The following is a 26,581-nucleotide window of genomic DNA, read 5'->3' as shown; positions in this document are numbered from 1 at the left end:
CCATAGGTTTGACTCGGTCATGCCCCTTGATGTGACTGATGCCAGCACAGGCCTCTGTTCTGCATCTGTCATGCTGCACCTGAATCATCTCACATTCCAAACAAGGACCATGGGTTGAACTCATTGTGGCCCCACCAGGGCCTGGCACACAATCTGGCACAGCCCAGATACCCAGGGAGGTCAAAAAACGAATGAATATATGGGTGGCTATGGCAAGTGGATGGGAGGGTAGGTAGGAAGTGGGGGGAGTGGGAAAGAGAGGGATGGGGCAGGGTGGGCAGGAGGGACAAGCAGCTGCCTCGGGCAAGGTGGGAGCCAGACACGGAGATGGAGAGAGGTGGAGTCTGGGGGTGTTTAGATGGATGGCTGCCGGCCGAGACCCCCACCAGCTCCTTTCTATCCACAAGCCTGAGTTCTGCAACTGAGGCCTGCAGGTCAAATGAGCAGATCTTGAAAGTGAAGTGAAAACCAATTAAAAAAAAAAAAAAAAAAAAACAGCACTGACTTGAAAGAAATTCCAACAAATGGCTTTCACACAAACTAGCTTGTGTTATAGCAGAGTTTATGATCTGAATTTTGCATTATTAGGAATAAGGAAAAATGTGGACAAACAGCATAGGTACTGAAACAACATGCATTAGATAATAAATGGTATCCACAACTCTCCCAGTCCTCACAGTGCTTCAAGCCTTAAGGTTTTATAATCGCTTCCTGAGAACTAAGGGTGTGTGTGTGTGTGTGTTGTTTCATTTTCCCATTTTCACATATTCACAATGTGAATAACCATGGACCAGGTGTTGGTTGAATTATTGGTCCCAATTCCTCCAACCCTTGTAGGATTATACACTCACTCATGACTTCCCTATTGGCCCCCATGCACATCTCACCCCTTAACTTTGGGTTTGGCCATCAACTTGTTCTGGCCAAGCAGATGTTAGTGGAAGTGACCAAAGCAGAGGCTTGAAATGTGTTTGTGTATTTGGACTTGTCCTACTGTGCTCTTGGCATGACCATGAGAGAAGCATGATGTGGTAGCCCGTGAGTCCTGAGAGAAAAAACAACCTGGAACCAAGATCAGCCAAGCCCAGCTCAACCCCAGCCAACTCACAGACCCATGACTGAGAAACAGGGGGCCTGCACTGTTTCCCACTGAAATTGTCAGTTAACAACAGTTGACGAATCTGGACCATGAGAACTGCACTCTTTACTTAGTGATGACACTGCCTGGCATGTGCTGGCCATTTCCCACACATCTTCCCATATAATCCTGACAACATCCCTCAGACACAGGTGTCACCATCTCCACTTTACAGATAAGAATGCTGGGACTCAGACAGAGCAGTTTGCCCAAGCTCAGGGCTAGTATGTGAAAGGGCCAGGATTCCGACCCACATCTGTCTGCCTCCAAAGCCCACGTTATGTGCCAAACTTGCTTCCATGTGGAGCAAAAGTTACGCTGACAGGAGAAGAGCCCCCGCTCCTGCAAATGTCAGAAACGGTTGGTTCCTATTCTTCACCATATCCTGTGATTAGCAAAGTGCACTGTTTCACAACTTTACTTCCTTTAAAACACATCATGGGGACTGGTTGTCTTTTTCCAATTATGACTGAGCTGTTCATCCTCAAATGCCCAAGAAGACAGTCCTGCAGACAACTGTGACCAGCCTTTTCAGAGGAAGGCCCCGTGAGCCATCTTGGCCTCATGGCCAAGTGCTTGCTCCAAACCACCTGTTAACTGTGCGAAGTCATGTGCCGGGAGAGGTGGTGGCGCTCGCGGAAGTACTCGTGGCAAATGGGGCACGTGAGGGCCTCTGCTCTCAGCCTCTTAGAATGCAGGTCAGGCCCCGCACGCTCCTTTTTGTGGTGAGATCTCATGTGGAAAACCAGGTCGGAGGTCAGGCGGAAGGACAGGTTGCACTTGGCACACCAGTTCTGGGTGGACAGGCCCAGGGAGGTGAGCGTAGGGGGCAGCAGGGCCCAAGAGTTGGTGGAGGAGGAGGATGGGGGCGTGGGGATCTGGACCATGGTATGCTTGAGCCACAGCGTGGGGGCACCCAGGAAAGTGCCGCAGAGAGGAGCATTTGGTGGCACAGTTTGCAGGTTCCAGAAATCACCCAAAAGCTTGGAGTTGGAAAGTCGACCCCAGCAAGTGACATCAACCGTGTTGATGAGTCCCAGCAGCTCTCCCAGGGCATCTGCAGGTTCACCCACCTGAAAGACACAGGCTGGTCCCAGTCTCCCTGCTGGACCCCTGGCTGGCTTGCTGAAGGCACTTCTCTGCTCCCTGCGGGCTCCACTGGGCCACACAGAGACACAGGTGCTGCCGGTTAGGTCCCTGGGGATATCGAGGGTCAGCTGCTGGGGGCCAGGCTGGCCTGCAGGGCCACTGTGCTCCCTGTCCTGGGCCTGCCCGCCCCCGAGCCTCTTCTTGAGCCGAGGCACCTCTGTGAAGGCGCTCTGCCCCTGTTCCCACCAAGTCTTCCGGGGCATCAGCTTTCCCAGCCTGAGCTTGCCTGGGGCCACTGACAGTACCATCTCGGCACAGGCCTCATCCTGGCCACTGCCGCCCAGGACAGTCTCAGAGCCCAGGCGGTTCGTTTTCTCCAGTAGCACTGACTTCCGGCCCCAGCCCTGCTCAGATTCACTAAGCTGTCTTCTGTTTTCAGCTGAAGGGCTCCGCAGAACTCCCTTCCCAGTAGCCATGGGGGCCACAGGGCCTGAGCCAGCTGAGTAAGGTGGATCCTCCAGCAGCTGTCAGCCCCCGGAGTTTCTGGAGGGCTTGGCCAGGGGAGTGGCTGTGAGACTGAAGGACTCCCCTGGGGCCTGGGCCAGCACACTTGGTCCACGGGGCTCTGCAGAAAGACGAAGCAACAGGCCATGAAGTGTGCTCTTCACTCAGGGACATATCATAGCATGCAGGCTGTAGGAACTTATAGAATTCCCCTCACCTGGGACCTCAGTATCTTGGGCCAATTGCTGATAAGAGCATGAACTTGAAGGCAGACAAGAGTCCATGTGAGTCCAAACTCTGCCAATCTTTAGCTGTGTGATGTTAGATGAGCTACCCTTCTAATTAATCTTCTCAGCTAACTTGACCAGAAATAGTTTTTCCTCCTTTGCATCCAAAGCATCCTGACTACTACAGATGCAGCAACTCACCGTGACTCAGAGCACAACGTTTTCCCCACTAGGACTCCATCAGTGAGCAAGGACCTCATCCGTGAGGAAGGACCTCATCAGTGAGGAAGGACCCCAGCGCACAATGCTGCCACCCAGAGGCCAGACTCAGTACTGCCCTGCATCTATCAGCATGCAGGTAGGAGCTGCTGGGTTAACAGCGGCACAAGGCTTCCACCAGTCAGTTGTGACTTGGTTGACACTCTAACATCTCTGCACCCTGATATACATCAGTTTTTGTTCCTTGCTGCTCAGTGTGCTGATTTTTTTTTTTTTTTTTTTTTACAAATCATCACACACGCCAGGACACTTCAAACACTTGATGACAGGAAGTCTGCTGCACAGGTGACCAGAGGGTAAAAACTGGACAATAAACACCCAGGCAAGGCAGGTTGGGTCTGGAGCTGTTCCTGGCCCCTGCTCCCACACCTGGGGGCAGGCACCTTTCTACCAGGCCCTGACCCTGCCACAAGTGTGGGTCTCCCCTCTCCACTCTCCTGACTACACTTGTTCTTCACACATTCATCCACTTGCTTCTCCTCTGCTCACCTGTCAACTTTCAGAGGTATTCTTGTGCCAACCTACTTGCCACTAACAGGGGAATCAGCCTCTGCTTTGCCCACAAGGTGCTCATGGCTGCAGGGGAGACACACAATGGCCATATGTGATGGCACCTGGAAGGAGAGGGAGCCATCAGCCCTGCTGGGGAGACATCTATCCCTCTTCTTCCCTAATCAGCCCACCAGCAAGTTCTTGAAGCTTGCAGATTCATCTTTAAGTGTCTCCTCAGCTTGTGAGAGGTTTGCTGGAGCACACTCCACTGAATGTTCTGAGCTTTTATCATTAAGAAATATGTATCCTGAGCCCAGGAGGACCTGAGGAGTGGGCAGCTCTGATCCTTCCTCACAGGGACATCATTTGGGTTCAACTCAGCTTCTTCTTCTTCTTGGCCTGCCTCTTGCTCCACCTGTAAAAGGCATCACAGATACCTGCCCTCCTTATCACTATCTTGGTAACAGAAGTCTGTGACATGTGTTTTGTATATGTCACCTCCTTTCATCAATACACCTGGAGGGTCATCATCCTTGTTAATGAGTGAAGAGGACCCTGGTCCTGCAATATAAACATCCTGCCCAACGTCCCCTACAAAGAGGAGGCACAGCTGGGACTGAAACCCAGGTGTGTGCCCCCAAAGCCTGCTTGGTTGCACTGGCCATGTCGCCTTCCCAGAGTCCCCACTGATGAACAACCAAGTCAACTATGTGACCCAAATACCAAAGGGGGGTATATAGAAGGTTTAAGCTTCCTTTTCCAGTCTTCTCTCCAATTTTTCCCAAGCTTTTACCCAATCAAGAAGTCAGATTCTTTGTCTAACCTGTGAAGTTTGAACAGTTCATGAGGAAACACATGCCAGCCTTACCCTTCAGCCCACTCCAGTGTGACTCGGGTCTCCTGTTTGGTCATCCTGAAAGGACTTCCAAGATGGGCCACCAGGGGGAGCTGAGCCTCTCCAAATATCTTTTCCAAACTTGAGTCCTCAAAGGGGATGCCACTGACATCAGAATTAGTGCCGGCTACTTGAAGAGGCAGAGTGGCCATATCACCTCACCGCGTGACCCTGAGCTGTCCTTCCCGCCTCTCTCGGCTTCAATTTCCCATCAACTGGGGTTGGACTAAATCATCTCCACAGTCCTTTCCAGATCTAACCATGTGTGACTCCAGTTGGGATGAAGCCATTTCTTCCCCTTTGTCAAAGAATAAACAGTCTGCTTGAAGCCCTGTTGCTGAGCTTCCATAAGCTCACAAAGACACACACACACACATCCAGGCACACTCACACCCTCACATACACATACATTCACAATACATATACACCCACAATCTCACATGTATATACTCTCACGTACATACACACACTCAAACACATACACACTATTACACAATCAAATGCACATACACCCTCACACAAACTCCCCCTTTCTCTCTCACTCTCTGTCCCTCACTGTTTTCCAGATGACAGTTTAAACCCACCTGATATGTTTCCCACAGCTGGACAGGAGGCTGCCTTGCTGACCTATGTCTGGCTGCACCCCTGTACCCCTCTGCACACAGCCCCACTGCGTTGCCCTCACAGCTCAGGCAACATTGTCCAACCACAGCCATGTAGACCCCATTGACAGAACTTCCAGTGTTCTGAAAGACAGATGAGATGACTTTCTCAGCTATAAAATTTGGAACATGCCGTCTTCCTGCAGGCTGGAATGTTTGCTACCAGATATAAATATACATCTCACCATTTATTGACTACATAAATGTACATGCCAGAGATGCCAAGAGCTTAACACATCTTATATCATAGCATTTTCACAACAACTATTGCAGGTCTCAATCCAAATGTGTTCAGCTACAACCTACAGATTCCATATCAATAATAAACTCTGTGCTGCTCCAGCTTTTTGAGACTCTTATAGATCTGGATTCTGTCAACTACTGAATCCACCCCAAATCACTTGTCAGTGTTATCATCCAACTCTTACTAATGATAATGAGAACAAAGAGGAGAAGGAAGAAAAGGTGGAGACCAAGGTACTGAACTGATGAAGACCTTAGCATGCTGTCCACCCTCCCTGAGGGTCACCACTCTCACATGCACCAACACTGCCAGGTAAGGTCACTCAGGCAAGTGCAAAGAATGACCTACCAAACTCCCTCTGGGGACCCATCTAACCTCAGTTCACTGCATCTGTGACAATCACCATAAAGAAGTCTTTCAAATGAAAAATGATATGAGTCTGTTGTGGCTTGTTTGGGGTCAAGGGACCACAGGCACAGCCGCTCAGTGCTGCTTCTGTCCCTTTTTCCTACATGGACCTACCAATTCCCTTTGTAACTGGAAGGGGATTCTCTGTCCAGACAATCACTGAGCAAAGCAGAGCTGCCCCCTCCTCTTTCTCCTTCCACCGACACCAGCTGTTCTGGCAGCAAGTAGATCTATGCATCCCTTGATTTTTTTCCTCCCATCCAGTATTAAAGGAACTTTGCTGTCGTCCACACTCCTCAATAGTCTAAGTCCATTCCGGGCTCTTGATCCCTGACACTATTTACTCATCCTTGTCACTCTGCTGTGTATGTCCTGAGATGGGACTCTTCTTGCCTTCCTCGGTTCTTTCAGTCTGAGCTCAGCAAGACAAACCTCTGAGCCATACAGACATCATTCAGTGCTGGCTTCCCTCATAGCTCAGATGGTAAAGAATCTGCCTGCAGTGCAGGAGACCCGGGTTCGATCCCTTAGTCAGGAAGATCCCCTGGAGAAGGAAATGGCAACCCACTCCAGTATCCTTGCCTGGAAAGTCCCATGGACAGAGGAGCCTGGTGGGCTGCAGTCCATGGGGTCACAAAGAGCCGGGCACGACTGAGCGACTAACACTTGCACTTACACACCTGTGGTCTTCCTATTGAAACAATCTGACTTCAATCCCAGACTCTCCAACCTTTTCCCAGCCTTTAGATGAAGTAATGATCTTGGCAGACTTCTGAAACTGAGCCTCCCAAGTCAAGAGTTGGTCTGACCATGTCTATGCTCCCCTACCACTGGGAATACTTCTCCCTCAGGACTCAGTCCTTCTGGGCCATCATCCAGGGTTCTACTGACCAAAACATGAAGTTTTCTGAGAGGTGAAGCCTCACCTGCCCCATAATGTAAAAGCCCTTGCCTCTCTGTTTATTATCTACTGCTGGGGCCCTGGCTGCAGACTCCAATCATTCCTTCATCTGAGCAGCACTGGTCACATTCTAGCTTTCTGTTCAGGTTCTAACCAGGCTGTCCCAGGAACCTTCCAGCCTCACATTCACAGAGAATTTAAGTGTGTGGGTTTCTAGGTCAGAATGCCTGGGTCAAATACAGCTCTGCTCTTGCCAATCACGTGACCCTGGACAAGGTGCGGATCCTCTCCCTGCCTCTGTTGTCTCACTATGGACCACCTTAGTGCCCACTTCATGAGGTGGTTGTGAAGATTAAATGGATTAACATACGAGAGCCTGCCTCAATAAATGTGAAAGTGAAAATGTCAGTCACTCAGACATGTCCAACTCTTTGCCACCCTATATACTGTAGCCTGCCAGGCTCCTCTGTCCATGGAATTCTCCAGGCAAGAATACTGGAGTGTGTAGCCATGCCTTCTCCAGGGGATCTTCCCAACCCAGGGATCGAACCCGGGTCTCTTGCATTGCAGGCAGATTCTTCACCGTCTGAGCCACTGGGAAGCCCAGGTTTATCATCATACTCGTAATTTATTATCATACTAGTTCTGAAGGTTAAAGACAAGCTCAGTGCTGCCTTCCCTCCACTTATGCCCCGCCAGGGACCTGCACACAATAGTGTTTAATAAGGGACCAAATGGCCTGGGCAGTTTCCACCTTCCCCCTCCATTTACAGGAAAAAGAACTCTTTCTCAAGCAATGGAATGATAGCATGTTACTGATATCTGAACATACTCACCACCCCAAGCTAACCAGCCAGCCTCCAATTGTCCCAAGATGCAGCTCAGAAACTAGGTCTTATTCGGTGAAACCATCTCCACCAACAGTGCCTTTCTCCACAGCTTCCTCTTCAGCTAAAACAAATGAGAACAGAAAAAAGTCTTCTGTGCCCCAAGACTTTGGTTTCCTCAGACTCTGGAGATGCTTCTCATACTTTTTTGGAAGATTTCTAAGGATAATCATCTATCTACCTCTTCTATATGTGGATTGGGTGTTGCTGGGTTTTCCTAAAAGGGAAACATACATGTTTTCTAGACATCCTGTGGCCGCAGGACCCCGAGAAAATGAAAAACTGCAGACTTGTCCAGGCCTTCCTGGAGGCTGACTACTGGTGCCATGTGGTGGGAAAGAAGAGGACTTCCCAGCCAGCCCTCGAAGGCTCCACATTCAATTATGCCTACATCCCTCTAATAGCAATGCCTGCTATGATCAAGCAAAACCAAATGCAGGATTCCCAGGATGTAGCCAGCCCCTAGGCCCACTGTGAGGTCAGCTGCAGTCCTAACACAACTTGGCCAGTTCCAGTGGCAGTCTTCAGAGGAAAAGTCCATGGTTTGTACAATAGACTGCATAGTCAGACTCTACAAGAACATCATTGGCTAGAAAGAAGAAGAGATGCAGTCTATTGGAGAAGGAAAAGAAACACAAAAGCACTGCAGCTCAAGATTTTGCCTAGAATAAAAAAAATTATGTGATCATCTGTTTTAAAGAAAAGTTGTCACCTCAGGTTTTTTGAAAAAGAAATCTGCTAATCAAAGCAGACATGATGGCACTGGAAAAGCATCCCTTCCCTCTCCCTCCCCAAATTCTAATACCTGGGAAGTCAGAGGTTAAATGATGCAAAAGACAATTTAACTCTTCAGTCCAGAAAACAGTCTCCCAAATCAAAGTGTCATGCCTATACCTACGAAAGTGTCCAATGTTCTTTGACATAAAGTAGGAAAAAAGATTTTTTTCAGTAAACACACTGAAATCTTCTTCCATCACTTTAAATTTTTGTTCAATTCTGTGTGATTTATCTACTGACAAATTTCCTTTTGCATATCAACCAAAAGTTAAATAAGCTGAATTATCACTAAAAATCATAACAAACTCAAAGAGCAGGTTAAATTAATTATGAAAAACAAAAGCCTCAAATGTTGGGCAGTAATTAGCAGCTTTAAAACCAAGCAAGTTTCCTTTTTACAATTTTATATATATATATATATATATATATGTATATATATATATATATATATATAATGTATGTGTATGTGCCTGTTTGAACATACATGCCACAAAAATATCATCAAATAATGAAATCATGTCTGATTAAATTTTTAAGAAGCAAAAAACTGCTTTGCTATATAATATTTTCTATTTCATTTCTCAAAAATGAATCATTTGTTTTTCTGTATTTCTTCACTTAGTATCTTGGATATGAAAATGAGACCTTTCTACTGTAGTCTTACCTTATGTACACAAAAACATTACTCTCCAGTATCACAATAATTGTTATAAAAAGGCTGGATCATTCAACAGTAATTATGAAACCTAATTTCTGCACACCACCAGCATTGACAAGTATACACTTTATAAATTTATAGTTAACTTCCTGTTTCAACTCTCACCCAAATGTTTCCCTTGCAAAGCTCTGGCCTATTGTCTTCCCACAACTGCTCTCTGAATCCCACCCTCGCCCTCCCCACCAACCTGGCCTTGTACTGCCTGCACATAAGGATGGTATGGGCCCCCATATTCCCTTAATGTTCCTGCAAAATTTAGCTTCCTGGTGATGTCTGTGTCTATTACTAAAGGCCAAATACCAAGAAAAGCATTCAATCAATGCCTTGTTTCTAAAGCCGAGTATTTCTTTCAGCTCACCCTGAAAACTCAGAGATTTATAACTTGATCCTTTATGTATTTTCCCAAACTGACACTGAATAGGTTACATGCCTAGATCTTTGATATAATCAGTTGGAGAAAGGATCTGGAACAAATGCATCATTATTACCCTAGTACCAGAACAAACTCTGGTTAATAACGGAGTGGCAGAGGATGGGTGAATGGCTGAAAGGATGAATTAAAAGAATTGCAGCCCAGAAAGTCAACCTAGGAGAAAAAAATATATATAAAAATCCAAGGTGGAATTCTTGTTGGGGGAAGGAAATTGGGAAGAAGGGAGGAGGAGAGAGAGAAAGAAGAGAGAAAAGGAACGGCGGGGGACACAGGTAAAACAACAATGGACAAGAAAAGGTGAAACAGATGAGAGAAAAATTCAGAAAGAAGCAAGGAGACAAAAGACAGAGGCAGAGGGCAGGGAGTGGAGTGGGGAGAAAAGGAGCGATGGAGAAAGCTGGTGACAGAGCGAAGAACCGAGCAGTTAAAGGCAGGGCTGAGAACCTGCCCCAGGGTAAGGCCAGTAGAAATGAGATGACTCCCGACCCCCACGCCCATTCGTGGCCCCGTCCCGGGGGCAGGACAGCGCGTCTCACCTCGGCTCTCTCGCGGCGCTGGGGACGCGCTGGCAGCCCCGGCCGCCTCCAGGTCGGGGCAGTGACACGCGGCTCGGAACTTGGCGCGCGAGCCCCGGGGGCCGGCTGGTCCCCGCCTTCCCGGACTGCCCCGCCTCTGGGGCGGGGCCTCGGGGGCGGGGCTTCGGGCCCCTCCCACAGGGGGCAGAAGGGTTTCTGGGAAGGGCCCTTGAGTGGGCTGAGCCCTCAGAAAGGGGCGCCTAGGAGACCCGCTCCGCGGCACCGCTCGCCGCAGATCCGGACGCCGCGCCTCACGCCTTCACCTAGCCCTCTTGACTGGGCCTGGCCCGCCCGCGAGCCCCGCTCCGCATGTCTCGACCGGCCGTCCCGGCTGGCTCAGGTCTTGCCCCATGCCTCGCAAGCTCAGGACTGAGGAGAGTGCCCTGTCGGGCTTGCCTTTGGAGGTGGCACTTGGACCACGGCAGAGGCTGTACTTGATCTGTGTGCTGCGACTTCTACCCTCTTAGTTCTCCGAGACCCAGGCGACAGACACTCAGTACAGACGGTCAGTGCCAAGCCGCTGCAGATCCTCCGTGCGCTGCCCAGAGACCCCCATCAGCGTCATGGACTCTCCTTCCCTTCCAGGCTGAGCGGCCGTGCAAGCTCCATATTTGTTGCTTCCCCGAGAATCTCCCAGACTTCACTGGAGCTGACCCTCGGCCTCTCAGCCTTTTCTGAGCCACCTCAGTTCTGAAATGGCAGCGTTTTGCCGGATAACGGTGAGTTCTGTGACTTCACAGAATGCACAGATGTCAGGGAACTTAATTACCCACGGAGGGTGGGAGAGGCCAGGGCCTAAAGGGTTGGGGACAAGAGGAAATACCAAGAGATTGCATCCATGCCAGATCGTGGACTAAATAGGACATATCCCTGGTGTGAGGGTGAGAGGAGGTGGGAGTGGAGTCTCAGGTAACCTGAATGGTTGCAGTGGCATCCAGGTGTGTGGGGCACATTGTTTGAGCCCAGCAGAAGGGCAGAACAGATTAGATAGGGGAAGAGAGAATCCTTGAGGAACTAAAGGGAACCTTCCTTCCTTCAGTCACTCAATAGCTGTTCTGGATGCCCGTGAAAGTGTGGATTCATAAGGTGACTAAGCTCTGTGCTTTTTTTAGATTTGGGAGCATCTATTACACAAGGCAAGATTGTAAAGGAACAAAATTATGATGAGTCTGAGGTGGGCAAAGTGAAATTCAGAGCAGACATTGAAGTTCTGGTAACAGTCCCCAAAGCAAAACTTTTCTTCTGTGAAGAGAGCCCACTAATTAATATAAGCATGAGAAGTCAAATCTCTAATGTGCAGCTCAGTCAGCCTTCGTGGAATTACAGGACTTCTAGGACAACCTCGAAAATAATCTGTCCACCTAGAATTCTGTATCTAACCGAACTGTTAATCAAGAGTGGACGCAACACAAATATTTTCAGGTGTACAGAGCCTAGGTTGAACACCCTCACAACCTTGGTGAGAGAACTACTGAAGAATGTGTTTCAGAAGGAAGGACACGGAACCCAGAAGAAAGGAGAGAGTTTCAAGAAACAGTGACTGGAAGTCCAAGATCAAGATGTCAATAGGGTTGGTTTTTGATGAAACCTCCCTGAATTATAGGCAGCCTTCCGTCTGTGTCCCAAACACTGCCTTTTCACTGTGACTGTTTGAAGGCCATCTCTGGTGTCTCTTCCTTTTCTTATGAGGATACCAGACTTAGGCCCAACACTTAAGACCTCATTTAACCTTAATCACCTCCCTAAACACCCAACATCTAAATGCAGTCCCATTAAGGATTAGGGCCTGATAAATGCATTTGGCAGTAAGGACACAATTCAGTTCATGCTGCTGCTGCTGCTGAGTTGCATCAGTCGTGTCTGACTCTGTGCGATCCCATAGACGGCAGCCCACCAGGCTCCCCCATCCCTGGGATTCTCCAGGCCAGAACACTGGAGTGGGTGGCCATTTCCTTCTCCAATGCATGAAAGGAAAAGTGAAAGTGAAATCACTCAGTTGTGTCCGACTCTTAGCGACCCCATAGACTGCAACCTACCAGGCTCCTCCGTTCATAGCACTCAGTAAATATCAAAGAAGTTATCAGTACTTAAAAAACTTCCCACAAAGAAAATACCATAGGAGATATAGGAGATACCATATCAAACATTCATGAAGCAAATCATTGTGATCATGTTCAAAATCTTTCCAAAGACATTGTAAAACCCTCCCAAGTGCATTTTAGGAGGCTAGTCTTACCTAATAGCAAATCCAGATAAGAACAGCACAAAAATAGGAAATTACAGACTAGCCTCTCTCATGAGCATAGGCAAAAAAAAAATCTGAACTAATACTAAATTCAATCCAGCAGTTACAAAATATCATAGCCAATTTGAATCTATTAACAATATGTTAATGTTGTTTCAGCTGCATTAATTTAATTAGCCATATTAATAGATTACTGGAAAAATATGTTTCTCACAAAATATACAAAAAATTTTAGTTAAAATTCAGCATTCATTCATCTCTAGCACACCAAGAATATTAGTAAAATACCTTTATCTGATAAAGGATTTCTACCAAAAACTTTCAGTAAGTATCATTCTTAATGGTGATGTGTTAGAGGCATTCTCTTAAAAATCAAAAATGCCTCCATCATAGCTCTACTCTTTGGAGTAGTCAGGACAATGTTTTTTATTTTTGTGCTGACCCAGTGGATTTTATAGTTATATTTTTAAAATAAGAGAGCCTAGCAAGTTGAGTGACTATATCAATCAATAAGTACCTTAAAACTTAAACAACTTAAAACTCTATTTAAAGTACTGTTTACACTAGCAGCAAAAAATGTTATTTAGAGAAGGTATTTGACAAAAGAAGTGAAGATCTTCATAGGGAAATGAAAGGTATTGAGAAAGACCGAAGTAAATGAAGATATTCCCATGTTCACTGAGGAGTCCCAACTGCAGATTCAAATACCTCAAAATGAATCATAAACAAATATTAAGAGGGTTTTGGTGGAATGGAGAGTCAATTCTAAAATCAAGAGTTGATTCTAAAATGTGCATGAACAAACAAATGGCCAACAATTACCCTAAGAAAAATTCGATGGGTGATTTACCTTGTACTATCAAGGCTCGCTCTGGCTCTCTGTGTATGTTAGGCTAGGTATAATAATTGAACCCTGTGTGTATCAGATTATAACAAACCCTACCAAATCTTATCAGCTAAAAAGCACAAACTTTATTTCACTCATATATCTCACTGTTGCACAAATACCTGTCCATCCCAGATTCCCAAGAGGGAGCAGCACTTCTCACTTACTCAGCTACTAGGCTGTTAGTTCTGCTTAAGTCACACCTGGATTCTTAAAAATTCTGTTCAGAAGTGGCACATGTAACTTCTATTAATGTTTCCTCGGTGGAATCAAGTCCAAGTCTGCCATGAATATGGCAGGGAAGCAATCCTCTACAAGAGGAAGGGACAGTGAAAAACAGTAATACAATCATTCACATGATAATAATTCAGACAGTGTGGTATCAACACTTTGGATATAAACCAATAGATGGATAAAGGTAATAGAACAGAGAGCACAGAACCAGGCCCACAACTTATGGATTTTGAACACATCAGAGGTGATGTGTAAATCATGAAGGAAAAAATAGAACAGACAGCAAACGATGTGGGGACAATTTGCTCTATATATGGGAAACATGAAATCAGATCCGTACCAAGAATCATGCTTATAAATTAATTCCAGGTAGATTCAAGATGTCAGTGTGAAAGGCAAATCTTTAAAACTTTTAAGATTAAACCTCTTTCACCTTAACAAAGAAGAATTTCTTAAATAAGACACAAGCTGTGCAAAACTTAACAGCTTCTGAAAAGTGACAAATTCAACTACATTAAAATCGAGAACTTAAAAAAGAGTACATATGTACACATAGAATACAGATATATTTATATACACACACTTATTCAGGAATACATATATTTACATATATAAATCACTTTGTTGTACCCCTGAAACTACCACATTGCAAATCAACTATACTTCATTTTTATAAAAACCAAAAATTTGTTTTATTAAAAGGCATTAAATACAGTGAAAAAAGAGCCACACACTGAAGAAGATCTTTGCAACAATTGATAAAAGATTAGTATCCTAAACAAACATGGAATTTTAAGGAATCAATATGAAAGAGAAACAACTGAATTGGAGAATGGATACATGCAGAAACAGACATTTCACAAAGGACAGAAAATGAATGACCCAAAATCTGTTGAACAGAACATCAGTCCCTTCAGACTGAAACAGATGTTGAATCAATATAAAAATATATAAAAATATTACAATAGCAAGTGTCATGACAGATATGGAGCAAAGAAAACCTAATAAGCTGTAGGGAGAAGTATACTGGATTTCATCAATTCAAAATATCTTTTATTTAAGATATTCCATTATTTAAAACACCACTTGAACAACAACAAGAACTACAAAAATCTCCAACACAATGCATAAACATTTGTAGTTTTTGTATTTTTGTTATACATATTTGAAGATCTATATTTATTACAGAATGACTTGCAGCATATTTCTCTCTTCTTTTGTGCCAACAAAAGAAAATAAAATAAATTGGTAAAATTATTTCTAAAAATGTTTATATTCACAATCGGAGTTTTTGAAACACTTTTGACTCAGAGTTGTTTATGTCCAAGGTTAGTCTATGGAGTCACAAGTCACCCCTTTCTGATTTCTGGTCTCAGAAACTATGAGCATAATAAAAGCTGTGCTTGCTTGCTTAGTCATGTCTGACTGTGACCCCATGGACTATAGCCTGCCAGGCTTCTCTGTCCATGGGATTCTCCAGGCAAGAATACTGGAGTGGGTTGCCATGCCCTCCTCCAGGGGATCTTCCCAACCCAGGGATTGAACCCAGGTCTTTCACACTGCAGGTGGATTCTTTACTGCCTGAGCCACCAGAGAAACCCAAGAATACTGGTGTGGGTAATACATCCCGTCTCCAGGGGATCTTCCTGGCCCAGAATCAAAGCAGGGTCTCCTGCGTTGCAGGTTGAGCTATCAGGGAACCCCCGTAATAAAATAGCTCTTGTTTTATGTCACCCAGTTTGGGGTGATTTGTTAAACAACAGAAAATAACTGACATGTCCTTCATTCACAAGGTACTTTGACATCCTTGCAGTACCTTCTTCCCCTTCTTGATCCTTCCATCCACTGAGTCACAGGAATGACCACTGAAACACTCTACACTCCCACTTTCCAGACTTCCTCCCAACTGTGATGTCCTCATCTAAGCCATCTCAGCTGCCCTCTTTCAGTTGACAAAAGGGTAGCATTTCTCCAGGATTTTAATGGCCCCCTGAGAGGGATGAGGGACAGAGGTCTCGCCCTACTGCCCCTCCAAAGACCCCCTGTCTCCCCCCAGGATTGCCCACAAGCAGGACACTGAGTAGAACTGCAGGTCATAAAGTCACTATGCCAACCTTCCTGTCCATTATAAGGGTCATCGCAGGGAATTCTGCTTCCTTGGGGTGGGGGAAGGGCCCCAAAGCCATCCATCTTTGCCTCTTCACCCTCAGGGGAGATACCAGGGGAGGCTCACTGTGCACTGTGGTTAGAGGGCTAGAGGGGTGGAGGCCCCTGGGCAGCAGAGGTCATGGGGGCTGTGGCCTGAGGGGGCCTGGAGTGGCCCCGGTCCAACAGGACCGTAGGTATGGCCAGGTAAATGGAGAGCAGTGGGCCCTGGGTACCCGGCCCCGGGCTCTCCCTCTTGCTGTTGCTGCTCCCTCCACTGCTGAGCGCAGGGAGCTTCCAGCACGATGTCCTGAACTGGAGAAATTTTCGCCACCTTGACTTTGGCTGGAAAACCATTCACCGCTACCTCAGCCCAGACTGGGGAAGCCTCCACAGGAGCATCAGGAGCAAGGCGAGCAAGTTGCATGACTGTGATGGTGCCTTTGACCTCTATTTAGTCTTGGATGCGTGAGTAGCCCTCCCATCTAGCCCCCTGTGCTTCTCAAGACACCTCTGTCACCAAGGTCACTGACGGGAAGAAGGGGTTCCAGGGGTCCCCAGGCTCTGTGAGAGAGGAGGTGAGGACAGTCTTGGTCAGACCCAAGAATTAGATCTCTGTGGCCTCCTTATTCCTAGACAAAAAGAAAGCCCCAAGCATTTATTTCCTGGGATTTCTACTTCTGGAAAGGAAAAGGGGCACCATAAGGTTTCCCAGTGGCTCTGTCTCTCTTTCTTCAGCTTGGCCTGGATCTGTAAGGCACATGCCTGACCTTTAGCAGGTGATTGCTAGGCACTGCCTTCTCAGCAGTTGTGAGGAGCTCACAGTGCATCTTGGTTTTGTTTTCTTTCCAGAGAGATTACTGTGTCCTCTGTTAGGCATTCTTGTAGCGCTTCTGCTTGGAAAGTCCTTCGCTTTGCTGGTTCCAACTGTTTTGCTGCTTTCTTCAAAAGCTTGGAGAACCACGTTTTAATTTGTGTGCACTTTAAGAACAGTTTGGTTTGTCTGCTTGTGGCCCTGGGAAACTTGGCCTGTGCACTAGGTACCTTCTGACCCTCAAAGGAAACGGCGGGGTAAATCCTCAGGCTGGAGAGATTGCCTTGGTTCCATTTTCAACTCCTCTGTGAGACTGAGGATAAACTTTACTTATTTAGTAATAACAGTGGCTTGACTCTCAGTATCACTGAAACGTTTTACAGTTTCCAAAGCTCATCTCTGGCATCTGTCATCCTCAAGACAATCCTGGAAGACACAGTAGGAATGTATCTGCCTATGCAATCTCTTAGAAAAGAGAAATGGACTCCTAGAGGTTGGATGAGGTATGACAGAGGCTGGTGGCGGTAACAGGGCCAAATCCTGCTGGATTCTGCAAATGGGTGGAAGAGAAGATGGTGTCCAAGAAAGGGACCTACATACCCATTCCCCAGCCTCAGGCCATTAGAGTAAGAAGAGTAAACCCAGAGCACGTCTATAGTGGGCCAGGCAAGCCTTGTCTGAAACCACAGCAAATTCTTGAGTCCCAGAGAAGTAACCTTGACTCCCTGGGAACCATGCTCACTCAGTCCAGTTTTAGAAAGCCTTGGTACCTTCAAAGCCATCTTGATGAGAATATTTGGAGGATGAGGGCAGCCTTCCTCCTGTGGCTGCTTCCTGCTACTCTTGGGGAGAGTAGCACTCTCCCCAAGACCACTGAGGAGGCAGCTCCAGTTTTGCAGTCAAGCAGACTCCACTCATCAGTCATGCAACTTGGGCAAGTTGCCTCACCTCTCTGCCTCAGCATCCCCATCTGTACAATGGGATCTTCATACCTACCTCACCTGGTTGTGATGAGGATGAATGGGAGTTTGGTTTGGGAGTATGGTTTGGGAGTTTGGGAGTATAGTTTTCCTAGCATGTGTCAGATGAAGTCATGGAGGATGAGCATAAAATAAAGGGGAAGGCAGAGTCACACACCCTGGGAACTCCCCAGCACTGCAGGGGCTCCTGATCCAGCCCTGACTCCCTAGCTCACTCTCTCCCATGTGCCCTTTGTGGGGAGGTGGGATTCGGGTCAGACTTCTGTGGGTGGCACTCCCAAAGTTGTCTGGATCTTTCATCCATTGGTGAGCAGTCTTATTCGCTCTCTGTTCCCTTGCTCATCCACTCACTGAAATAATTACTGGAAAACTTCTATACACCAGTCACTGTTTTGGGCAGTGGAGATAAGGTAGCAAACACAACACAATTTGAAAAGTCCTTTTCCTCTTACAGCTTTCATTTTAGGAGGCAAGGCATAAATCAAAGAGGAGCTAGGATATTAGATGGGGATAAACACCAGGGGGAAAATCAGGACAGGAGAATGAGAAGTTTTGAGGGAGGGACTGTTCTAAAGAGGTACCCAGGAAAAACTATAGTGACAGACTGAGAAGGTGTCAAGAAGACTTGGATGACTTTTGAGTAGAGTAGGTGTGTGATTGGATCATGTTTAAGAGTCACAGATGAAGGGCATAAGAATAGAGCCTTCTAAGTGAGGGGTCTGGTGCAGGAATCCAGGGAGGAGATGATGGTGGTGTGGACCAATAGATATGGGTGGCAGTGATGAGTGGACAGATTCTAGAGCTATTTTGAAATCAGAGGCTACAGGATTCCAGAGTGTGGATGGTAGGCGGCTGGGGGAGCCAGGTGTGTTGCTAGATTGGAGATAGGGGTAGGAGAGGAAAGCAGTTTCTTCACCATGTCTTCTTCATAATGTGAATAAATATTATCTCCATTTTACACATGAGGCCAGGAGGCTGCTCAAGGCCTGGGGATGAATGACCTACCAAAGCCTCAATACAGAATACATGGATCCAGAATTTGAACTTCAGCGTCCTAGCCGTTGTCTTCAACAGTATGATTATAATGTATCTTGATGTGAATCTCTTTATTTTATTTCATTTGTACCTAAGATCCTTGGAATTATAGGATAATATGTTTTATCTAATTTTGGACATTTTTGGATGTTATTTCTTCAAATAATGTTTCTGTTTCTTTTTCTTTTTGCTTTATTAATTCACACAGTATGTATATTGTTCTGCATAAGTGTGTCCTGCAGGTCCTTTAGACTCTGACCACCTTTATTCAATCTTTTATCTTTATGCTCCTAACACTAGACAGTAGCAATTGTCCTGTCCTCCACTTTGCTTATTCCTTTCTCTGCCTAGTAAAATTTTTTATTGAGCCACCCTAATTATGATTTTTTCAATTTATTATTATACTTTTCTGCTCCAAAATTTCCTCCTTGATTTGTTAATAATTTGTTCTTCATGATATTTATTTTGCTCATTTATCACTATCCCGATTTCCTCTATTTCTTTGTCTTTCTTTTCCCACTGTCTGAGTATATTTAAGATGATTTTAAGTGTTTTTCCAGTAAATCTGATGCCTTGGCTTCTTCAGGAATGATTTCTGTAATTTTATTTACTTCCTTTGAATGAACAATGGTCTGGTTTCTTTGTATGTTTTACAATTATTTTTGTTGAAGATTAAGATTTTTATTACTATAATGTGGTACATCTAGAAAGCAGAATTCATCCTAGCTCACTGGGTTGTATTTGCTTTTATCTGTTAATATAGACTCATGGAATAGTCCATTTATTCTGAAACATTTCCAAACTACTTTTGCAAAGAATATTCCTTGTTGTGTGTGTGTGATCACTAGAGTTTCTGTTCCTGTAATTCTTATTCACTGAATGTATTGACAGAGACTTCCCAAATGCCAGGATCTGAAACAAACATGAAATCATTACAAAACTGTAAGAAGACATGGGAGTGGTGGGGAGAAGCCACCTCTTCCATTCTTTGTAGAATGCTTATTACTAGGACATTTCTTTAGCACTTAGCCAGACTACCACTGAGCCTAGGGACCAGCCTGAGGTGAAAACTGAAAGTCTTCTCAAGACTTTCCTGAGCATTCTCTTGAGCTGCCTGTTTCTAAAGTCACCTATGCCCACAGCTGATTTTAAACATCCTAATTGACACCGGTCAGGTAAGGCTGGCTTTACAAAATAACTTGTAAGTAAGGTCAACATTCCTCCCTCTGGATCAAAGACAGCATGGGACAAAGTCAGTGATCAAAACCAAAATTATCACCATGCCAGAGAAGGTGTGGGAGACATGTGATGAAATATGCAACAGAACTTTCCTACCATTTTGAAATGAACTATTTGTTGACTGCACATTTCCTTTATTGTTGAGTTTTGTTTTTTAGAACTCCTAGAAAGTTGATGCTGATAGTGTCTGGTTGTTTGTTCAATGTGTCCCTAGCGGAATGAGGGCTTAGATTTTTTAGAATCTGCCATTTTGATGACATCCTTCATGCTATAAGTTTTTGTTTGCAATTTTATTTTCACATTTGGGAGAAACTACTTGAACAGAAATTTTAAAGCAAACACTATTACTATTCACGGCAAAAGTCTTGAGGTTCCTAACCCTTTCCTCCCCATTTTTGATCTCACTTCCAAGAGTCAGCCACATGATCTCACTTCCAAGAAAAATCTTCCAGATTTTCCTTCTGATAATATGATCATGTTTCCAATGCTGTGCTTGTACTGACTACAGTTTCCTGCTTTTTGAGGTTTACACCTTCTCTACTGAGTTCTTACTAGGGGAGGAAGAAAATTTAGCTTTCTTTTAGGTCAGCTCTCCTACATGACCCTGCCCCAACCACTTCCAATGTCCCATCATAGTTATCTCAGTAGAATGTTTTGGTCTCAAGCATAATATCAAAGATATCCTCAAATTGCTGGTGAGCCTTGTCTCCATTCTCATTTCACAGTAGGGCATTAAGTCATTATTGAAACTTGGTTTGTCAGAAGCCCATGTGGTTGCTCGGTTCTAGAGTGCCTCCTTCCTAGGGACCTGAAACTCCCTGTCATATTTTCCACTGCCATAAACACTGGTGTTCTTCTACATTCTAGAATCTAAAGCCTCATTCAAAATAACCCCACACCGAAACCTTTTCCAGAGTAGGTGGGTGGGTTAAAGACTTAAGTTTCCTTTATATCTTCTTTGGAAAATCCTCTCCAGTGAGGGAGAACACAGTGGAGAAGAGTAATGAGAAGGAAAGCAGAATGTGGTGTGAATAGTTAGGAAAGGAGTTGCCTTGCATTAAAAGTATAGGAGCTCCCAAGAAAAAGTATGTATTGTGGGTAGGTTGATTGTCTCATGCTTTGTCACCCACAATTGTCACACACAGCAGTGTCTCCTAGGTTCGCTAAGTTGAGGGGGTAAATCATGGGGTTTACAGCTAGTTCTTATGGTTCACATCCATGGAAATTCCTTGATCTGTAAGCACTTCCATTTTCTCATCTGTAAAATGCAAATAATGATGATTTCATAGAAGTGTTTAGCACTGGAAATCATGCATGTATATACCTGGTATATACATACTCCATGAATAATAACTATAGTATTGTTAGAATTATATATCCTTAGTTTACTCACCATCTCTTAACAGTTTTAGATACAGTCAAGAGGAGTCAGAAGGAATAGTAGAGAGGAGAAAGATGCTCTTGGGTATATGGGAATTACACATTTAAACATGATATTCAGGGTGTTTATGGGCATGGTGATCACTGCAGGTAAAAATAAGGAGCTCCTGGTGGTTTTCTCAGACTCACAATCCATATCAAAGACATGAACCAACATTCACCAAGGAAGAGCCCAGAACACGGCAGCAGCCTCAGTTTCTCTACTACTTTGTGCAGAACCTTGACAAAACAATTAGCCAGAGAGACCCACATTTGCCCTTCATAACCTGGAGTGCAGCCTGCAGAGGTATGGGATTGCAAGGACCTTTGAGCCCTGGCCAGCGGGGCACATGGAAGTTCTTCCCACCTAGACATAAGGGGTCATGAGGCTCTCCAGCCTCTTCATTATCCATTCAGGTAACTGAAGTCAGAGCCAATGGCAGTGAGAAACTGAAAGTGGGGATAGGAAAGTCCTGCAACTTTCCCTGCTAGTGTGGTATCATGGCACCAGAATAGCAGTATCCTAGACCTAGTTCTGCCCCTCCCCATGAGTGTTCCCAGAAAAGACCTTCAGTGTTCAGAGTCACTCAGCTTTGCAGGCTGATAAGAAAGTAGTAAACTAAAATAATCTAAGTAGTACATCCTTCTTCTGCCTGAGGCCAGGGCTCTTATTGTTGTGTCAAAATTAGGGGACCAGGAATGCAAACATATTAGAATTGCTCAGACTTCTCCAACCAATGTATCCTCCCTTATTCCTTGTGTGTCAACCAACCTGGTTTGCTACCCAGAGTGTCTCATCCCCAGCATGAGTCAGGTTGGTCACCTTCCCCACCACCCACGCTGGTGAAAGTCACCACCAAGGTGACCCACTGAGGTTGCTAACAGAGTATGACAGCCTTCAGCTACACAGGGTGGGGAAGAGTTGCTCAAGCACCTTCTGGAAACTGGAGAGGCAGAAAATCTCCCCACCACAAGGAGATGCCTCATCCCTCTTAATCAGGTCTTCTTTGTTTTCAGGTCAAAGAGCGAAGGCAACACTTGGAATGAAGTTTGTGATTTAACAGAAAGGTTGCTGAAGAGGTTTACAAAGTATGGTTGGTGTTTTTCTCTGCCAGACAGAGTACACAGCTCTTTACAGTCAGTGAAAATGGGAGTCCTTTGGTTTCAGGAGCAGAGAACCCTAGGTGGTGTTCTGAGGCATAAAGAATTACCAATCACACTGATTTTACCAGGTCTCAATAGCTCAGTCGGTTAAGAGTCTGCCTGCACTGCAGGAGGCCTGGGTTTGTTTCCTGGGTTGGGAAGATCCCCTGGAGAAGGAAATGGCAACCCACTCCAGTATTCTTGCCTGGAGAATCCCATGGGCAGAGGAGCCTGGTAGGCTACAGTCCATGGGGTCGCAAGAGTCGGACACGGCTGAGCGACTGAGCACATGCACATCTTTCTTGACTCCTGCCTGGGAATCAGGTCACAATGTAGGGGACACACTCTGTCCTGAAGGACCTCACAGATTAGGAAACAGGCAAGTCACATACCTACACACGGAGTTAAAGGGTTCCAAGGACCAAAAGATAAGATCAAAGGAGTTACTTGCAACTTTAAGGAAAAAGCAAGTATTCTTAGATAAAGAAGAAGGCAAGCTTGACTTCCTAGAGACTGTGGACTGTTGAACTAGATCTTAAAGGATGAGGAAAGACAGGGTAACAGAAATCATCAAGGAGACTTCTTCTGTAGTGAGTGGTCTGTTTGGTTAGAAAGCAGAGTTGACTCAAGGGAAAGCTGAGAGATGAGGCTAAACAGGACAGTTTGGGAGGCTCATAGTGCCAGGTTTATGATTACCTGCTGTGAGCAATAGGGAGCTATAGGTTATTCTAGAGTGGGGATCTGACATGATCAAGGTTGTGCTCCAGGAGAAAAATCTGATAATTATGGATTAAATGAGATGGAACTTGAGCCAGGAGAAGTGGAGAACTCAGCTAGGTAGCAATTTCATGAAAAGATGAGTCAATAGACCAGAGGACAGTAGGGGAAAGAGAGAAGGATGTGTGTATGAATGGCTGCTGAGAGGTAGAAAAATTTCCCTGAGATAAAAGGCAAGCATGGAAGACAAGAGAGGAAGGAAGTGTGGTAAGGTTCGAAGAATTTTACATTAGAGGAGAGGTCCATGGAGAGGCCCTCATGCACAAGCGCATAAGTGTCTACTTTCTTGTGCATTCAGGAAGTGTATGCATGTTTCTGTGTGTGGGGGGGGGGGGAGAGAGAAAGAGGCTTTGGGGGCTTGAGGTGGGGGATATAGAAATGGAACAAGATGACATCTTAGCACCAACTTTCAGCAAGATCCTACATCTTACAGGCCTCTGAACCCTTCACAAAAGTATTGGAACTTTCAGGATTAGAGAAACGCACACCAAAGCAAAAGAGTTGGGATGAGTAGGACAGAAATTGACATGCACTGCTGCCTCTCTGGCTGCTCATTGATATTAATTTTGACCAGTGTTCATAGCTTCTTATGAGCCCTTGCTTCCTTCCCAGCCCTAAACTGAGGATTTCCCTCATCACCTACTCTTCAGTCAGTTATGTCCTTCTGCCACTCACCTCCGACAGGTAAGTGTCATTTTAAATCTCCAAGGTAGGCCTGGTGGGCAGGGCCACAGAGAGGCCCAAGAAGCTGAGGATCTCTGCTGGGTGCAGGCTGGGCCAGTCTGGGCTCTCGTGAGTGCCCACTCTGATCCCAGTCCTGATTCCTTGGCTCCCACTGACCCCTGACTGTACTGACACTAGTAGACTCCTGTGCTACTGGACCATCTCAACTCCCTCCAAGCCCTGCCCTCCACTCATCCTGTCCTATCAGCCCTCTTCACTTTTTTTAGAACTGGCTCACTGTGAGGACTCCTGGGATCTGGTGGAGCAGATGTGTGGATGCTTTGTGAACACTGGCCTGTGTTGGGCGCCTCCCCTGGGTGTCAGTCTCTGCTCTGGGCCATGGGGGAAGAGGGCAGGCAGAGTCAGAACCAGGAGGCAAGGGTGGGTATGCTGAAGTGCTGGAGCTTCACTGTGTGGGAGCTTGGCCCCTTGGTGGATCTGATACAAGGGAGCCCATGAGTGTGGTTCCAAACACCAGGCAGAACTGGATGTAGGAAGGAAGCGCAACACACCAGTATCCTAAGTGTGCCAAAAAGCCTGAAGGTGAAAAGACATGCTTCTAGTAGCAGGGAGGTAAAGATGTTCCTGATGCACTGAGCCCAGTTCAGTGGGTGAAATACCAAAGAGAGGTTAAGGTCATTTAGAAATAAGTGGATCCAGGATTTGTGGCACAGAGCCCTTTTCAGGACCTTGGAGAGAAGCCAAGCCACGAGCCGCAGATTAAATCCAACAGCAAGGTTTCAAAGGAGGAAGTGTGATGGTGTCAGTTCATGGAGACAGCACTCCCCAGGCCTGGCTCCCAGGATAAGCAGGGACCAGGCTTCCTGTTCAGTGAGCTGGGGAAGGCATGGTTTTGTGCATGTTTGAGTTTAGAAGAGAGAGAGCAGAGCTGATTGGACATGGGAGAAAGTCCATGGGGAGGGATACTGGCAGGTGGCAGAGAGGTGTCCAGTGAGGACTGGAAACACACCTCTGGGGGCGGAGCTGCCCATGGAGGAGAGGAGGACAACTGCCTCTTCCAAGGCATGGGGCTTGAGGCCCAAACCAAGAGAGGTTTGGTGAGGCTCATGGAGAGCCTCCATAGTCCTCTCTGGAAAGTGGAGAGAAATCATCCATAACAAGAGTGTTCAGGAAAGGGAACAGAGCTCAAGGGAGAGCAAAAGAAGTGAAATCCTGTGTGTGTATGTGTGTGTGGGTTTGGATGGGGAAGGGAATACATACCTAGGAAAACAGGTCAACATCAACCATGACCCTCATGCTTCCATCTCAGGAGGACCCGACAGAATCTTGCTGGGAGCTGGTCTCAGCCTGGGGTTGGGCATTTCCAAAGCTGCCTAGGCACTTAGGAGAATGTGGCAGGGAGCTGGGGTGGGTCTTGCTGTACAAGTGAGTCCAGAGTGACTCAGGGAGCCTGGTAAGAGGTGCAGCTCTAATGGGTCTGCAGAGGATTTGGGGGCAGGACTGGGGCCAGGGCTGATGCTTTCTGAGCCCTATCTACTAGGGCAAGCAGGCTGAGAGGGCACCGTCCACATAGGCCTTGCTCCGGTGCTGGAGAAACCAGACAGTACAGAGCTAGGGAGCCTCAGGTGTGCTGGTGGGGGTGCGTGAGAACTGGGAAGAGGTGCAGGAGCTCCTGTCATTATGAGTGGGATACTTTAAGAGCAGGAAGGATTGTTGAGGGTACTAGGAGCCTGGTGTCATGGTATGAGAAGAGCTGGAAGGGCAGCAGAAGAGAGAGCCACTCAGGTGAGAACTTTGCCTGATGATGTGAGTCCTAGGCAGGAGACTGTGAGCACTGAGAGTTCCAGCATATTTTGAGGTGTGAATGATAAAACTGAAATCTTCTAGGAAGTGCCAAGACATGTGTTTCTACTCAACTAGGCAAGGTCTGCTTTGGCCCGCCCTGGCAGTGGGCCCCAGGTCTCCTCTTCTCATGGGCTAGGTTGCATAGGTCTGGGGCTCTCATATTTCACTGCACATTGAGCATCTCCTCTGCCCGCAGTGAGAAGCCAGCCTTCAGGGACCACATCCTCCTTAGACTTGCTGCGACAGCTCAGCCCATCACACTGGATAAACCTGAACCTAAGCCTGCACTCCCTAGTGTATCCTACTCCTATCCCCTGCAATCTGCTTTAGCAGAGGACGACATCCCATTGTCATGGCAGCCTGGAGTCACTACTCTTTCCCCCTTCATGGACAGCCCTCAGGTCACTTTTCCAGCTTATGGTCTGTTTCTTCAGGAACAGATGAAGGCCAAGAGCCCTAGACTCTAGCAGAGAAGCTTGACTACTTCTGTTAGTACTGGTCCAGAGGGAGAAGTGGCTGGAAGGAACCAAGTCCACCTCAGGGGTCTGTGGCTGAAGAGGAGGGGACAGGGCAGGAATATTAGCAGAGTGACTTCGCCAAACTCAGCCTTGCTTGTTGGAGGATAATGTGCCCTCACCAGGGACCCCTTAGGTGCCAGCAATACCCCCAGTCATGTTGGGGGTGCCGGATCCACAGGTGCACATCCGTGGGTGCTCCCCTCTCACCATGGATGGTCAAGGCAGGGCCCTTGATGAGTCCCCTGAGGCCTGGATGCCCGAGACAGGGATGAGCACATTGAAAACCAAGTCCTACTTATGGGACAGAAAAGCAGCATCCTCCACACTCACTGAGTCGGGAATGAAGGGTTAGGGCTAGTCCCGTCAGTGGCAGAAACATGGGCAGAAG

At 46.4% G+C, this 26,581-nt stretch overlaps 2 protein-coding genes across 2 annotated transcripts in view; one reads left to right on the top strand and one right to left on the bottom strand.

Moving 5' to 3' along the window:
• Positions 1-1,731: 1,731 nt before the first annotated feature.
• Positions 1,732-2,703, bottom strand: ZNF488 (zinc finger protein 488). The gene has a single exon (XM_065920431.1). It carries the CDS (start codon positions 2,701-2,703, stop codon positions 1,732-1,734), a length of 972 nt encoding a protein of 323 aa, XP_065776503.1.
• A 13,247-nt stretch (positions 2,704-15,950) lies between these two features.
• Positions 15,951-26,581, top strand: part of LOC136157243 (myb-like protein D) — an 80,332-nt gene continuing 69,701 nt past the window's right edge. Inside the window, exon 1 of the mRNA XM_065919209.1 lies at positions 15,951-16,207. Coding sequence (XP_065775281.1) covers positions 15,951-16,207 — 257 coding nt within the window. The remainder of the gene's footprint in view (positions 16,208-26,581) is intronic.

This window comes from Muntiacus reevesi, chromosome 2 (genome assembly GCF_963930625.1).
Source record: "Muntiacus reevesi chromosome 2, mMunRee1.1, whole genome shotgun sequence".
Classification (NCBI taxonomy): Eukaryota; Metazoa; Chordata; class Mammalia; order Artiodactyla; family Cervidae; genus Muntiacus; species Muntiacus reevesi.
This window is presented reverse-complemented; position numbering and strand designations above follow the sequence as displayed.

Bases quoted from the DNA above. Each gene is read 5' to 3' on its own strand.
- ZNF488 (XM_065920431.1), bottom strand. From the start codon at position 2,703: ATGGCTACTGGGAAGGGAGTTCTGCGGAGCCCTTCAGCTGAAAACAGA.